Source organism: Heptranchias perlo, chromosome 6, assembly GCF_035084215.1.
Source record: "Heptranchias perlo isolate sHepPer1 chromosome 6, sHepPer1.hap1, whole genome shotgun sequence".
Taxonomy (NCBI): Eukaryota; Metazoa; Chordata; class Chondrichthyes; order Hexanchiformes; family Hexanchidae; genus Heptranchias; species Heptranchias perlo.
Genome location: NC_090330.1, coordinates 4,311,896 through 4,326,933, shown reverse-complemented (window position 1 = coordinate 4,326,933; position 15,038 = coordinate 4,311,896). Strand labels below are relative to the sequence as shown.

The 15,038-nt window shown below is 42.9% G+C and overlaps 1 protein-coding gene across 1 annotated transcript in view; it reads right to left on the bottom strand.

Annotated features, from left to right (window-relative positions):
* map6a (microtubule-associated protein 6a) overlaps positions 1-8,867 on the bottom strand; it is a 35,500-nt gene extending 26,633 nt beyond the window's left edge. The window contains exon 1 of the mRNA XM_067985636.1: positions 8,682-8,867. Within this exon, the coding sequence (XP_067841737.1) occupies positions 8,682-8,867 (186 nt within the window). The remainder of the gene's footprint in view (positions 1-8,681) is intronic.
* Between the last annotated feature and the right edge of the window lie 6,171 nt (positions 8,868-15,038).

Below are 15,038 nucleotides of genomic sequence, written 5' to 3'. Positions count from 1 at the left end.
TACAGAATGTATGCTTTGGTATTGAGGTGTTAGCTGTGACTCAGTTGGCAGCACTCTCGCCTCTGAGTCAGAAGGTCGTGGATCCAAGTTCCACTCCAGAGACCTCAGCACATAATCCAGGCTGACACTCTCAGTGCAGTACTGTAGGAGATGCCATCTTTCAGACGAGATGTTAAACAGAGGCTCCATCCACCCTCTCAGGTGGGCATAAAAGATCCCATGGCACTATTTCGAAGAAGAGCAGGGGAGTTCTCCCCAGTATCCTGGCCAACATTTATCACTCAACCAACATCACTAAAACAGATTATCTGGTCATTATCACTGTGTGTGGGAGCTTGCTGTGCGCAAATTGTCTGCTGTGTTTCCCTACATTACAACAGTGACTATGCTTTGGGACGTCCGGAGGTTGTGTAAGGCAAGTTTTTTTCTTTTTATGTTTCTGTCATATAGGGGGTAATTTTCCGAGTATAGGCTGGTTGCACTAAACCTTGCCCATCAGCAGCCTGCATTTTATAATATGTAGACGAATATTATATCTCTGTAATACAGAATGTATTGTACAATGTATACAGAAGTGTTACACTTGTGTCATACAGAGTCCATTACATAATCTATACCTCCAATACAAACTATTATATAATAATATACACTGGAACTTCAAACCTCTGTAATGCAGAGTGTATTATACTATAGTGTAAAAAGGAGAATTGCCCCCTTTTAATACAATATGTGCTATATAATAATATATACAGGCATGTTACATATGTGTAATCCAGACTGTATTATCATAGAATGATACAGCACAGAAGAAGGCCATTTGGCCCATCATGCCTGTGCCAACTCTTTGAAAGAGCTATCCAATTAGTCCCGCTCCCCTGTTCTTTCCCCATAGCCCTGCAATTTTTTCCCCTTATAGTATGATAATATACTCAAGAGTTTGATATTACAAAGAATTACACATAGAAATTCCAACACAGAAACAGGCCATTCGGCCCAACCAGTCGGTGTTGGTGTTTATTCTCTGCACCAGCAGTTATCCTAATCCCTTGTGTCCTCTTTTTAGTCCCCATATCCCTTATTTCCCCTTTCCTTCATCCACCTATCGAACCTATTCTTAAGTGTTGACATGGTCTCTGCTTCAATCACTAATTCCAGTACTGTATTTCACAGCCTCAAAATCCTCTGTGTAAAAAATTTTCTCCTGCTCTCTGTCCTAAATCTCTTGCATTTAATCTTATATCTATGTCTCCCTCATTCTAGACCCCAATCGGTAGTGAGGCACCGAAGAAAGTGCAGAGAAGATTTACCAGGATGTTAGCAGAATTGAGGATGCAACTATCAGGAAGGATCGAGCAGGCTGAGGCTCTTTTCTCTGGAAAAAGAGACTGAGAGGAGACCTGATCGAGATCTTTACAATTATGAAAGGATTCGATCGGGTGGATGTGGAGAAACCGTTTCTACTTGTGGGGGAGACCAGAAAAGGGGGGGGGGGGCGTAAATATACGATAGTCACTAACAGATCAGATAAACAATTTAGGAGGAATTTCTTCACACAGAGCGTGGTGAGAATGTGGAACTCGCTGCCACAGGGAGTGGTTGAAGCAGAGAGTATTGATGCATTTAAGGGGAGGTTTGATGCCCAAATGAAGGAGAAGGGAATTGAGGGATACGTGACAGGGAGGGAATAGGTAATTAAAGTAAGAGGAGGCAAGTGTGCAGTATGAATGCCAGCACAGTCCAGTTGGGCCGAATGGCTTGTTTCTGTGCTGTAGATTCTATGTAATTCTCTGTAATCTCCTCAATCACTGGAAACAGTCTGTTTCTATCCACTCTGTTCCATCCCTTCATAATTTTAAACACCTCTATCAACTCATCCCTAAATCTTCTCTGTTCTAAGCAAAACAGACCCAATTTTTCTAGTCTTTCTTTGCATTTGTATTTCCTCATACCAGGCAGCATCCCACCCTCTCTACACCCTCAACATTCTTCCTATAGTATGGAGCCCAAAACTGCACACAGTAATCCAACTGTAGTCTTACTGAAGTTTCATAGGAATTCACCATTACAGCTGGACTTTTATATTCTATATCTCTTGCCATAAAACCCAGTTACTTAGAATTACATAGAATGTACAGTGCAGAAACAGGCCATTCGGCCCAACAGGTCCATGTTAAAGCTCTACTCGAGCCTCCTCCCTCCCTTCTTCATCTAACCCTATCAGCATATCCTTCTATTCCTTTCTCCCTCATGTGTTTATCTAGCTTCCCCTTAGATGCATCTATGCTAGTTGCTTCAACTACTCCTTGTGGGAGCGAGTTCCACATTCTAACCACTCTCTGGGTAAAGAAGTTTCTCCTCAATTGCCTATTGGATTTATTAATGACTATTTTATATTTATGGCTCCTAGTTCTGGTCTCCCCCATTAGTGGAAACATCTTTTCTACGTCTACCCTATCGAACCCTTTCTTAATTTTAAAGACCTCTATCAGGTCATCCCTCAGCCTTCTCTTTTCTAGAGAAAAGAGCCCCAGCCTGTTCAGTCTTTCCTGATAGGTAAAGCCTCTCAGTTCTGGTATCATCCTATAAATTGTTTTTGCACCTTCTCTAGTGCCTCTATATCCTTTTTATTATATGGAGACCAGAACCTGTGCACAATACTCCAAGTGTGGTCTAACCAAGATGCTATACAAGTTTAACATAACTTTCCTGCTTTTCAATTCTATCCTCTGGAAATGAACCCCAGTGCTTGATTTGCTTTTTTTTAATGGCCTTATTAACCTGTGTCGCTACTTACAGTGATTTGTGTATCTGTTCCCCCAGATCCCTTTGACCCTCTACCCTATTTAGACTCTTATTATCCAAGCAGTATGTGGCCTCCTTATTCTTCCTACCAAAATGTACCACCTCACACTTGTCTAAATTGAAATTTATTTGCCAATTACACGGCCATTCTGCACATTTATTAATGTCTTCCTGTATTTTATCGCGGTCCTCCTCGGTATTAGCTATACCTCGAACTTGGTGTCGTCCACAAATTCTGAAATAGTGCTTCTGATCAGCTTATTCCATTAGCTATTTCGTATGGTCCAGTTCAGGTGCTGCTTTTTAATAGGGTAGAAATTAGTATGGGCCTATTTATTGAGCCCAAATTCGGCTCTGTACGACCGGGAACACGTGCCCGAACTAAGAGGCCGGAGGATCGGTAGAAATTGATCCTCGGGCCTCATCGGCAAACTTGGGACGAGCTGCCAGCATCGGTGGTGCCTCCACAGGCAGCTCGCCCTGGTCTGATAAAAACAACTTACGCCCGTCTCCATCGCTGGCCCTCAGGTAAGTCCCGAGAGAGGGGGGGCTCCGGAGGTGGGGAGGGGGTTAATCATCACACCTGTGGAATCAGGGGGAAGCACTCCTGCTCCTCCGAGCTCCATGTGAAGGGATTTTTCTTTTTAATAAAAAAAATCTTTGTAAAGGCATCCTTCAGCAGGCTTTAGGCTCGTCATTAACATAGTCAAGGGGCCCGTGGTCTGCCTAAAAAATGGGCCCCATGAATTTAGCAGTGGGCACAGACTGATAAATTGGTGTGCTGTGCACCAATTTTACGCCTGCAAAACGGGCTAGGGAAGTTACGCTAAACCTTTATAAAAGACTGGTTTAGCCTCAGCTGGAGTATTGTGTTCAATTCTGGGCACCACATTTTAGGAAGGATGTCAAGGCCTTAGAGAGGGTGCAGAAGAGATTTACCGTAATGGTAGTAGGGATGAGGGACTTCAGTTATTTGGAGAGACTGGAGAAGCTGGGGTTGTTCTCCGTAGAGCAGAGAAGGTTAAGAGGAGATTTGATAGAGGTGTTCAAAATCATGAACGGTTTTGACAGAGTAAATAAGGAGAAACTAGTTCCAGTGGCAGAAAAGTCAGTAACCAGAGGACACAGATTTATGGTGATTGGCAAAAGAACCAGAGGCGACATGAGGAGAAAAAAATTATGCAGCGAGTTGTTATGATCTGGAATGCGCTGCCTGAAAGGGCGGTGGTAGCAGATTCAATAATAACTTTCAAAAAGGAATTGCATAAATACTTGAAGGGAAAAAATTTACGGGTCTTTGGGGAAAGAGCAGGGGAATGGGTCTAATTGGATAGCTCTACCAAAGATCGGTACGATGGGCCGAATGGCCTCCTGCTGTGCTGTGTCATTCTATGATTCAACACCTCAGCATTTCTATCCCAATGTCTTTAATTCAAATTCCGTTCTGTGATACATACATGCGTATTACACCACTGAAGTAAAGTCTGTTAGATAATATATACAGAAGTGTTATGCCCCTGTAATAGAGTGTACTATTAGTAATATATACGAGAATGCTTTACCTTTGCAATGCAGAATCTATTATATGATACACACAGGACCATTATACCTCTGCAGTAGACTGCATTATATAATACATGCTGAAGTGTTACATCTCTGTTGTACAGACTATTATATAAGAACACACGTTATATTACGCAGCGAGATGTTGTGATCTGGAATGCACTGCCTAAAAGGGTGAAGAAAACAGATTCAATAGTAACTTTAAAAAGGGAATTGGATAAATACTTGAACAGGAAAAATGTTCAAGGCTATGGGGAAAGAGCAGGGGAGTGGGACTAATTGGATAACTCAGGTTAAGGGTGATCTGATCGAAGTTTATAAGATTTTAAGGGGAACAGATAGAGTGGATAGAGAGAAACTATTTCTGCTGATTGGGGATTCTAGGAGTAGGGGGCACAGTATAAAAATTAGAGCCAGACCTTTCAGGAGTGAGATTAGAAAATATTTCTACACACAAAGGGTGGTAGAAGTTTGGAACTCTCTTCCGCAAACGGCAATTGATACTAGCTCAATTGCTAAATTTAAATGTGAGATAGATAGCTTTTTGGCAATCAAAGGTATTAAGGGATATGGGCCAAAGGCGGGTATATGGAGTTAGATCACAGATCAGCCATGATCTTAGCAAATGGCGGAGCAGACACGAGGGGCTGAATGGCCTACTCCTGTTCCTATGTTCCTATGTTCCTTTCAAAGAGCCTGCATGAATGATTCTACGATAGTGCAAGGCAAATTGTTTGAAGGCTACTCCTGCAGCCAGCATTCAAACATTTGTTCCTGTTCTATCCTTGCAGGCCTGGAAGAACAGCCTAGTTCTTGTGTGGAAGGTCACATGAATGTCACCAGTAATGCCCTGTACCTAAAAGAAATCTGATACACTGTAAAAATAATCAATGAGTTAGCCCTGGCAAACAAAGCATCTGTCACCTGCTTTATGTGATCAGTGCACCACTGTTGTGAAACCTGTCAGATATCCCTGCAGTTATTTAGAAGGAACCAGTTGCATAGAAGGTCAAGGTAGTGACAGATACTGGCAAAACTTACATGAACATCTAGCTCTACCAGATAGCGCGAGACAGGTTTTCCGACCTGGTGGGAATCCCATCAGAGGACGGGCTTTGCACATTGACCCTGAAGGATCTTCCAGAGACAGCCTCATCTCCAGCGGTGTTTGTGCCACCACCAGGTTGCCCACCTCAGGTTTTTTTTTATTCGTTCACGGGATGTGGGCGTCGCTGGCAAGGCCGGCATTTATTGCCCATCCCTAATTGCCCTTGAGAAGGTGGTGGTGAGCCACCTTCTTGAACCGCTGCAGTCCGTGTGGGGTATAGAGGAGGGCAATGGCCGCAGCACCTGCCGTGGCACAGCACGGCCGGTAGAGAATGCATTTACACTTTTGTCTAGTGTAATCCATCACACCGCCCATGAAATTTTAATCACACCTTTGCCACCTTAGCAACTTTGTCCATCCCTTTAAGGTACAGCTGTGGCTCAGTGGGTAGCACTTTTGCCTCTGATTCAGAAGGTCATGAGTTCATAGTCCCACTCCAGAGACTTAAACTCCAGAAATTTAAATTCCCTTCAAGAATTTATGCAATTCCTTTTTGAACGTTATTATTGAATCTGCTACCACCGCCCTTTCAGGCAGCGCATTGCAGATCACAACAACTCGCTGCATAATTTTTTTCTCCTCATGTCGCCTCTGGTTCTTTTGCCAATCACCATAAATCTGTGTCCTCTGGTTACTGACTTTTCTGCCACTGGAACTAGTTTCTCCTTATTTACATTCCCTTGCAATACTGAGGGAGTGCTGCACTGTTGGAGGTACTGCTCTGTTGGAGATGCTGGACGAGATGTTAAACCTGCCTGCCCTCTCAGGTGGATGTAAAAGATCCCTGGTGTCCTGGCCAGTATTTATCCCTCAACCAACAGCACTAAAACTGATTATATGGTCATTATCACATTGCTGTTTGTGGGATCTTGCTATGCGCAAATTGACTGCTGTGTTTTTTTACATTACAACAGTTACTACATTTCAAATGTACTTCATTGGCTGCAAAACGTTTTGGGACGTCCTGAGGTTGTGAAAGGTGCTATATAAATTCAAGTTTCTTCCTTCATTGTCTTGAAAACTGGTTCACCATGAGGTCTTTTTTTTCATGAACCAATCTGACCTTCATGCTTCCTGATAATTTAAATTCCTGATATCTGGAAACATCTGGGTTACTTACCTTTGTACCTCTCAAGGGCGGCAAGGAACCAGATGATTAAATTTCACAGCTGCAGTTGAAATAAACAGAAGAGGGTAACTGCAGAGAGCACAGCAGCGTGGTTCTGTCAGCAGCACCTGTGCTTTGGACTGAAGTGTAGTCACTGTTGTAATGTAGGAAATGCACAGCAAGATCCCACAAGCAGCAATGTGATAATGACCAGATAATCTGTTTTAGTGATGATGGTTGATGGGATAAATATTGGCCCAGGACACTGGGGAGAACTCCCCTGCTCTTCTTCAAAACAGCACCAAGGTATCATTTATGTCCACCTGAGATGGCAGACGGGGCCTCAGTTTAACATCTCATCTGAAAGATGGCACCGCTGACAATGCAGCACTCCCTCAGTACTTCACTGGCGTGTCAGTCTGGATGATGTGCTCAAGTGTCTGGCAACAGGACTTGAACCCGTGACCTTCTGACGCAGAGATGAGAGTGCTGCCCACTGAGCCACAGGGAACACCAATAGATTGAGGTCAAAATCTATAATTTACTGACGGTTGTTTTTCCTGGTTTTTCAAAGGGATACAGACTGGGCTTTGCCAACCAGGTCTGAAATCCCAGTGATAAGACTGAAGGCAAGTCTTTTTTAATAATGCTGTATTTTAATAGTTGGATTCAAAGCTGCTGTATTTAATAAATCATGGCACAACATGGGTGTGGTCGAATAACACGGGCTATTTATTCCACTAGGATTGTATAAATACCAAAAATAAATGATTTCTCTGAACTGGATTCCATCTGGGAAGATCTTAGTGTTCACTGCAGTGCTGATGGCAGCTCCCTGCATTATCAGGCTCTATAATGGCACTGCATAAAGACGCCGCACTTCAGGTGCTATGACGCAGTTGAGAGGGTCTCAGTCAGGCAATGGGGCTAGAAGCTTTATCAAAAATAAGAAGAGGTGTACCTCAAGCTACATAACATAAAGTATTCCCAGCCCAACCGGTATGATGGGTGTGAGAGATCACAAGGAATACTGGGGGGGTTTCAGCAATGTTGGAACGGTAAGAGGGTGTGTGTTCGGTTCTGTCTACGTGTGCATTTGTGTGTCTGTGTGTGTGTTTGGGGCGGGGTGTGGGGGGGTTTCATTCATTGGGTAGCCACTCTGCAAAGTCACTGGATTCTTAACAAACAGTTTTGAGGGGAAAAAAAGACTGTAGAATCTGTACTATTGGTACCAGACATTAGGTGAACACAACAACAATTTGCATTTATATGGCACCTTTAATGTAGTAAAACATCCCAAATATCTACACATGTTTACATCTACTTTAAAGGGTGATTTTAATTGATCTTCACATTTAAACTGATATTTTTAAATTAATTTGTACCCAAATCATTTATTGATGTGTATGTGATTGAAAAAGATAGATAAAATATCTAGAATTAGTGACTTTTGTCTATCTATCTATTTTTGACTGTCTCTGCATCTATCTATCTGTCTATCTATCTATGTGGCTGTCTGTCTATTTATCATCTATCTACCTCTCTCTCTATATATTATTTATGTTTCCATTGGTCCATTTTTAAATTCATTTTGAAAATGTTTTCTTCACTGAATGGTATCCCTCCTCCATTTACTGTAAGGTATGTATTTAATGAATATTTAAAAAGCTATTTTAAAGGGAAAGAAAGGGGTCACTGGGTCGCACATCGAGAATGGAAAGAACGCCAGGGTGAAAGAAACAGCGAGCAAGAACTTGAAAAGACGCGACAACAAGGGAGGGAGGGGTGCAGAGCTACAGACAGCACTTAGAAAGGGCCTCACGTCTGCTGACTGGAGACTGGGGAGCACTAGCAAATGAAGGGTTTACAACCAAGGGGCTGCATGCAGTGCTGAAATATAAACCTTACTTAAGGATTGGTGCCATGATTTCCCTGCAAAAAAAAAACTGATGCTGACTTTCGCATTGCAAGTGCCTAAGCAGGGATGTGAACTGCAGTAGAGAGAATAACGAAATTTACCCACCAAAGGTTGCATTTTTTTTTTCGTTTTTAAAAATAAAAATAATAATTTATAACTGGTACCTCGGTCGTCTTGGCAACAGCATCCTGGTCGCCCCCGGAAGGCTGTGCGTCGATGCCCGGGGCTCTGAACTGATGGTGGGGAGTGGCCCCATCGGTGACCTCGGAATATTTGGTGAAAACCAGAGGCACGGAGATGTCAGCCTTGTCCAGCTGGTTCCAGAAGCGAGCGATGCAACACGCCCGGCTGATGCATGGCCAAGCCATCGCTGTCCGAGGTGCTGAAAACCTTCCTTGAAACCCACTAAAGACCTTGACTATGGTCCAACGCCCTGGATTTGATATATATATATATATATGTATATATCTCACTAAGCTCTTTGCTGTGAGATGTTTGCCATCTACAGAATAGATTTGATACCTAGAAGAAAAAAATCACTCAAAGGATGCTTTGGGTCCTATCACTGGCAGAGGTAAAAAGACTTATGTCCATTTGCAAGAACCACACCCTCTCTGGTTCCAACATCCTCGATCTCAGGATGTTCAAGTGGGAACTGGAGCCAAGAAAAAAAAAAAGCCTTTTCCTCCCGTCCGCAGCACACGCCGTGTGGCTGCAGAGATGGAGGGAGGGGGCAGGGAAGAAAGAGAGTGAGAGAGAGAGAGAGAGAGACAAGCCCTTTAACTGTTTGGTGCCCGGATCGCTATCAAGTCCTAACAAGAGCTGAGAATCTCATCATAAAATGTAGCTCTTAATTTTAAAAAAATAAAGCAATTGCATTGAAACAGAAAAGGCTGGAAAGGTACAGCAAATGCCTGAAAGCAGGTGGGATCTTTTATGGTTAATAGGGTGGGGATGTACCTCCCAGAACCCAGTTCTGATCCGCTCTTTTAGCTGCTCACAGACCTGCTGTGCACTTTCAGCATTTTCTGTTTTTAATTTCTGGCATTTGGAGGTGAAAGGTTATAGAATCATGCAGCACAGAAGGAGGCCATTCGACCCATCGTGCCTGTGCCGGCTCTTTGAAAGAGCTATTGAATTAATCCCGCTCCCCTGCTCCTTCCCCATTGCTCTGCAAAATTTTTCCCCTTCATGTATATATCCAATTCCCTTTTGAAGGTTACTATTGAATCTGCTTCCACCGCCCTTTCAGGCAGCGTGTTCCGGATCAGAACAACTCGCTGCGTAAACAAAATTCTCCTCCACTCCCCCCGGTTCTTTTGCCAATTACCTTAAATCTGTGTCCTCTGGTTATGGAGGCTCCTGCCAGTGGTAATAGTTTCTCCTTATTTACTCTATCAAAACCCCTCATAATTTTGAACACCTCTATTTAATCTCCCCTTAAACTTCTCTGTTCTAAGGAGAACAACCCCAGCTTCTCCACAGAACTGAAGTCCCTCATCCCCGGTACCAATCTCTTCTGCACCTTCCTGAAGTGTGGTGCCCAGAATAGTGATTTGGAAAGGTTTAGCATAATATCTTCTGCCATTTTCTCTCCTCGTGTAGTAAAGGTGTTGCTGGGATTCTGTTTCATAGCACCTTGTCCAAGTGCTCATTCTTCCTAGGCAATGAGCAGTGGCAAGCTATTCAACCAAGGGAGAATATCACGTTCCTGTCCGCACCCGATGCATACACTTTCCTCACTGAGGCAGGAACCCAGGCTAATTAGAGTGCGGAACTCGCTACCACATTGAGTGGTTGAGGCGAATAGCATAGATAGATGCCTTTAAGGGGAAGCTAGATAAGTACATGAGGGAGAAAGGAATAGAAGGATATGCTGATAGGGTGAGATGAAGCAGAGTGGGAGGAGACTGGTGTAGAGCATAAATACCGGCATGGACCAGTTGAGCCAAATGGCCTGTTTCAGTGCTGTAAATCCTATGTAATTCTATGTAATTTTATTCTCCTCAGCCCAAGGAAATCGAGGCATCTGAATTGCGACTCTAACTGAGATCAACTAACTCAGCACAGAGCAGGGATCGAACCTCCAACCTTGTAGCCTTCATGCCTTAACAGTACACTGGATAGTGCCATCACCCAATAGGGCATAGAGGGAGGGGGAGCTGCAGAATTCCTTTTTAATCTCAATATCTATATTTATTTACAAGAGATTCTTGTATAAAATCCTACGTTGGCTTACATTTAAATTAGGGATTGGGTCTTCCAATCCCTAATTTAAATATTATATTATTTTGCTGTAAGTCAATTTTGTCAAAAAAAAAGGATTTTCCATTGATGAGATGTGATCGGGGATACAAATTGCATTCAAAAATAATAATGGATGGAGTCACTACACAAAGTGTAATCAAGAAATGGGTTTTTACAAATGAATGTGTTGCTTGTTTCTATCGTCCTGACTGAGAGAACCTTTTTTAACTTGTTGAAGATGTTCTTGTTTATGGACAGTAGGAAATACAATTTTTCTTTTTCCAATTTGATCCCCTCCTCCTCTCAAGTTGCTACTCCCGCTGGGACAAACACCCTCTGGTACCCCATCCAAGTGGCCTGTTTCTTTATGTACGAGCCAAGAGAGTGAGTATCAGCAGGCCATTTGGCCATGGGAGGCATCACAACTGATCCCAATCCTGTGCTCACCCGTCAATCACACACATGCAATGTACTTTCCAACAATCAGGAGAGGGGGAACTTTTCTCCCCCCCTCTCCCGGGTCGAGGAGCACTGTAGCCAATTTTTGCTCCCCAACAGTTGTGCTGGCTAAGATCAACTAACTCAGCACCAACCGGGAATTATATCTGCCTTGGAAGGCTTAGCACGATAGCATCTGGTACTTATTGCAACTAGACCATCAGGGGGAGCTGAGAGCGAATAAGATTTAAAGAAATAATACCCGAGGAAAAGACATTAAGAGTTGATGAGATATGGATAAATTGAGCTTGTTGATTGAGGGGCTTATTAAGATTCTCAGTCCTGCAGTCAGACACAATCGATTCAGCTCATGTTTGTTCAGCGGAAATGACTGGTCTTGAGGAAGAGCATTATATGAATGGAATATCACTCAAGTAATCAATTATTCAAACCGATTGATCCCTATTTACAACTACTCTCAAAGAGGCAATGCAGCTGTTGGTTTTTAAAAAAAAAAATCTTTGATAGTTGGTTGGAACACCAAAGCACCTGCCTGCGTATTTAAGATTATAAGAACTGATTTTCTGGGTTTGAGCCATCAGTGGAGAGCCCTGCCCACCAGCAGCGCGTACCAGAAAATCGCAGGCAACACACATGCAATTTGCCAAAATGTGCAGCTGTGTGTGAGGCGTCGACACCGGGTGAGCAAATTTATATAATTACCTAAATATCTTTATCTTAACAACCAACCCATTATAAAGACTCTGGTTTCCACAGGTTGCCCCATTGGAGAAGAAGAACTACAACGACAACAACTTGCATTTATATAGCGCCTTTAAGGTGGTAAAACATCTCAAGGCACCTCACAGGAGCGTTATCAGGCAAAATCTGACACTGAGCTGCATAAGGAGATTTTAGGACAGGTGACCAAAAGCTTGGTCAAAGAGGTAGGTTTTAAGGAGCGTCTTAAAGGAGGAGAGAGAGGCGGAGAGGTTTAGGGAGGGAATTCCAGAGCTTAGGGCCTAGGCAGCTGAAGGCACGGCCTTATACAAACTAGCATTTATATAATGTCTTTCACAGCATCAGAACATCCCAAAATGCTTCACAGCCCATGAATTACTTTTGAAGTTCAGCCGCTGTTTTCATGCAGCTAAATTGGGCACAGCAAGATCCCACAAACAGAAAATGAGATAAACGACCAGTTAGTCTGTTCTTGGTGGTGACGATCGGGTGTCCCAGCTGATATCATCCGTTTTACACCTTCATCTAAAGTCAAAATTAGTGACTTCAATGTGAATCTCACTGACAATATTAGGTACATAACAAGCTCCAAAAAGATGGCACCATAACACCAGATGTGTTAATTTTTTTTTTAAAAATCTAAATCGGATGTTCTTTCAAAGATGGGCTGAATGGCCTCCTTCTGTGCTGTATGATTCACTGATTCTATGATCCAGTTCTTGAGATGTTCTCAGCTGGTGATATGCAAGGCCATCTCTCAGTTTGTGAGCGTTTATCGTTTAGTTTTAGTTCTCCTGTAAAGATCAAATATTGATCAGAACAGCAAAAGAACAGTCTGCAGCACATAAGCAACAAATACGATATTAATCTTACATCAAAAGTTAGGCTGTCATAGCTATAGCAAGATCTATTTAGGCAGTGAGTAATAGCAAACCAGCTCTCCTCCCAAAAACAATACAATCAAAGAATCATACAGCACAGAAGGAGGCCATTCAGCCCATCGTGCCTGTGCCGGCTCTTTGAAAGACCTATCCAATTAGTCCCACTCCCCTGCTCTTTCCTCATAGTCCTGCAAATTTTCCCCCTCCAAGTATTTATCCAATTCCCTTTTGAAAGTTATTATTGACTCTGCTTCCACCGCCCTTTCAGGCAGCGCATTCCAGATCATAACAACTCGCTGCATAAAAAAAATTCTTCTCATCTCACCCCTGGTTCTTTTGCCAATTACCTTAAACCTGTGTCCTCTGGTTACTGACCCTCCTGCCAATGGAATCAGTTTACTCTATCAAGACCCCTCGTGATTTTGAACCCCTCTATTAAATCTCCCCTGAACCTTCTCTGCTCTGAGGAGAACAATCCCAGCTTCTCCAGTATCTCCACATAACTGAAGTCCCTCATCCTTGGCATCATTCTGGTAACTCTCCTCTGTACCCTCTCCAAGGCCTTGACATCCTTCCTAACGTGTGGTGCCCAGAATTGGACACAATACCCCAGCTGCAGCCTAATCAGTGTTTTATAAAGGTTTAGCATAACTTCCTTGCTTTTATACTCTATGCCTCTATTAATAAAACCAAGAATCCCATAAACTCTTTTAACTTGTCCTGCCACCTTCAAAGATTTGTGTATGTGAACCCCCAGGTCTCTCTGTTCCTGCACCCCCTTTAAAATTGTACCATTTAGTTTATATTGCCTCTCCTAAATCTTTCTTCCAAATGCATCACTTCTCACTTGTCTGCATTCAATTTCACCTGCCATGTGTCTGCCCATTTCACTTCCTGAAATTGCCCTCCTGAAGTCCGCTACTATCCTCCTCCTTACATTTCCTCATTTCAATCATCTGCAAACTTTGAAATTATGCCCTTCATACCAAGTCCAGGTCATTAATATATACAAGTTACACATAAACACTTTTTTGCATTTCCCATTGCTTGGTATTTTCAGTTCTTTATTCCCACGATAGAATTTTCTCACTGGCAGTTTCCTTTTTGAGAGTTAGACGAGGGAGAGACTTCTCTCAGGTTAGATACAGTGGGGTAGAACTTCTGCAGGGATTCTCTCGATTGCCTACCGTAACTTTGGCGTAACATCGACAGAGAGGACATAAGAAGCCACCCGAGCCGTTGCTCCAAGGTTTCTGCCGATCTCCCACCAAAGTTATGGCGGAACTTTGTGAGAACTCCTCGCCAATTCTACCTCAGTGTTTCTTTGTTCGGTTTGTGAGACACTAAAGCCGGGACCAAGCCATTGTTCACTTCCCATTTCGGGGTCAGAGATAAGTTTACGGTCACGAGCTGCCTCCTCATTTCTTCAGTCACTAACACCAGCGTCATGCTTTCCACTTTGCAAATGGGGTCAGCACTAAAAGCAGAACTATTTGGTATAATTTCAAATTATTAGCTTAGCTAAAGAAAGGAATCTGATCAAAGATTTGATCAATAGGCTCAGTGGGTGGCACTCTCGCCTCTGAAGTTTGTGGGTTCACTCTAGAGACTTGAGCACATAATCCAGGCTGACACTCCCAGTGCAACACTGAGGGAGTGCTGCACTGTCAGAGGTGCTGTCTCTTGGATGAGATATTAAACCATCTGCCCTCTCAGGTGGACGTAAAACATCCCATGGCACTATTTCAAAGAAGGTGTCCAGGCCAATATTTATCCCTCAATCAACATCACTAAAACAGATTATCTTGTCATTATCACATTGCTGTTTGTGGGATCTTGCTGTGTGCAAATTGGATGTCCCTTTTCCCTACATTTCAACAGTGACTGCACTTCAAAAGTACTTCATTGGTTATAAAGCACGTTGGGACGTCCTGAGGTTGTGAAAGGTGCTATAGAAATGCAAGTCTTTCTTTCTTTCTTTCTTCTTTCAACGAATTGGAAGTGACGAGCAGGAAAGAATTAGAATTGTCAGAAGCCAGATTGGAAAAACAAAAACAAATTAAATTTCAAAGATAACTTGAAGTCATTTCCAGTTATGTTGGTCGATGAGGGAACTGTGGAAGAAAAATTAAATCAGGCAGGACACAATATTAATGATCTGGTCAGTTGAAGCTGGAACAAAGCAGAACAAAACAGAATAACAGAGAAACTGAGAGTTGACAAGCAAAAAAT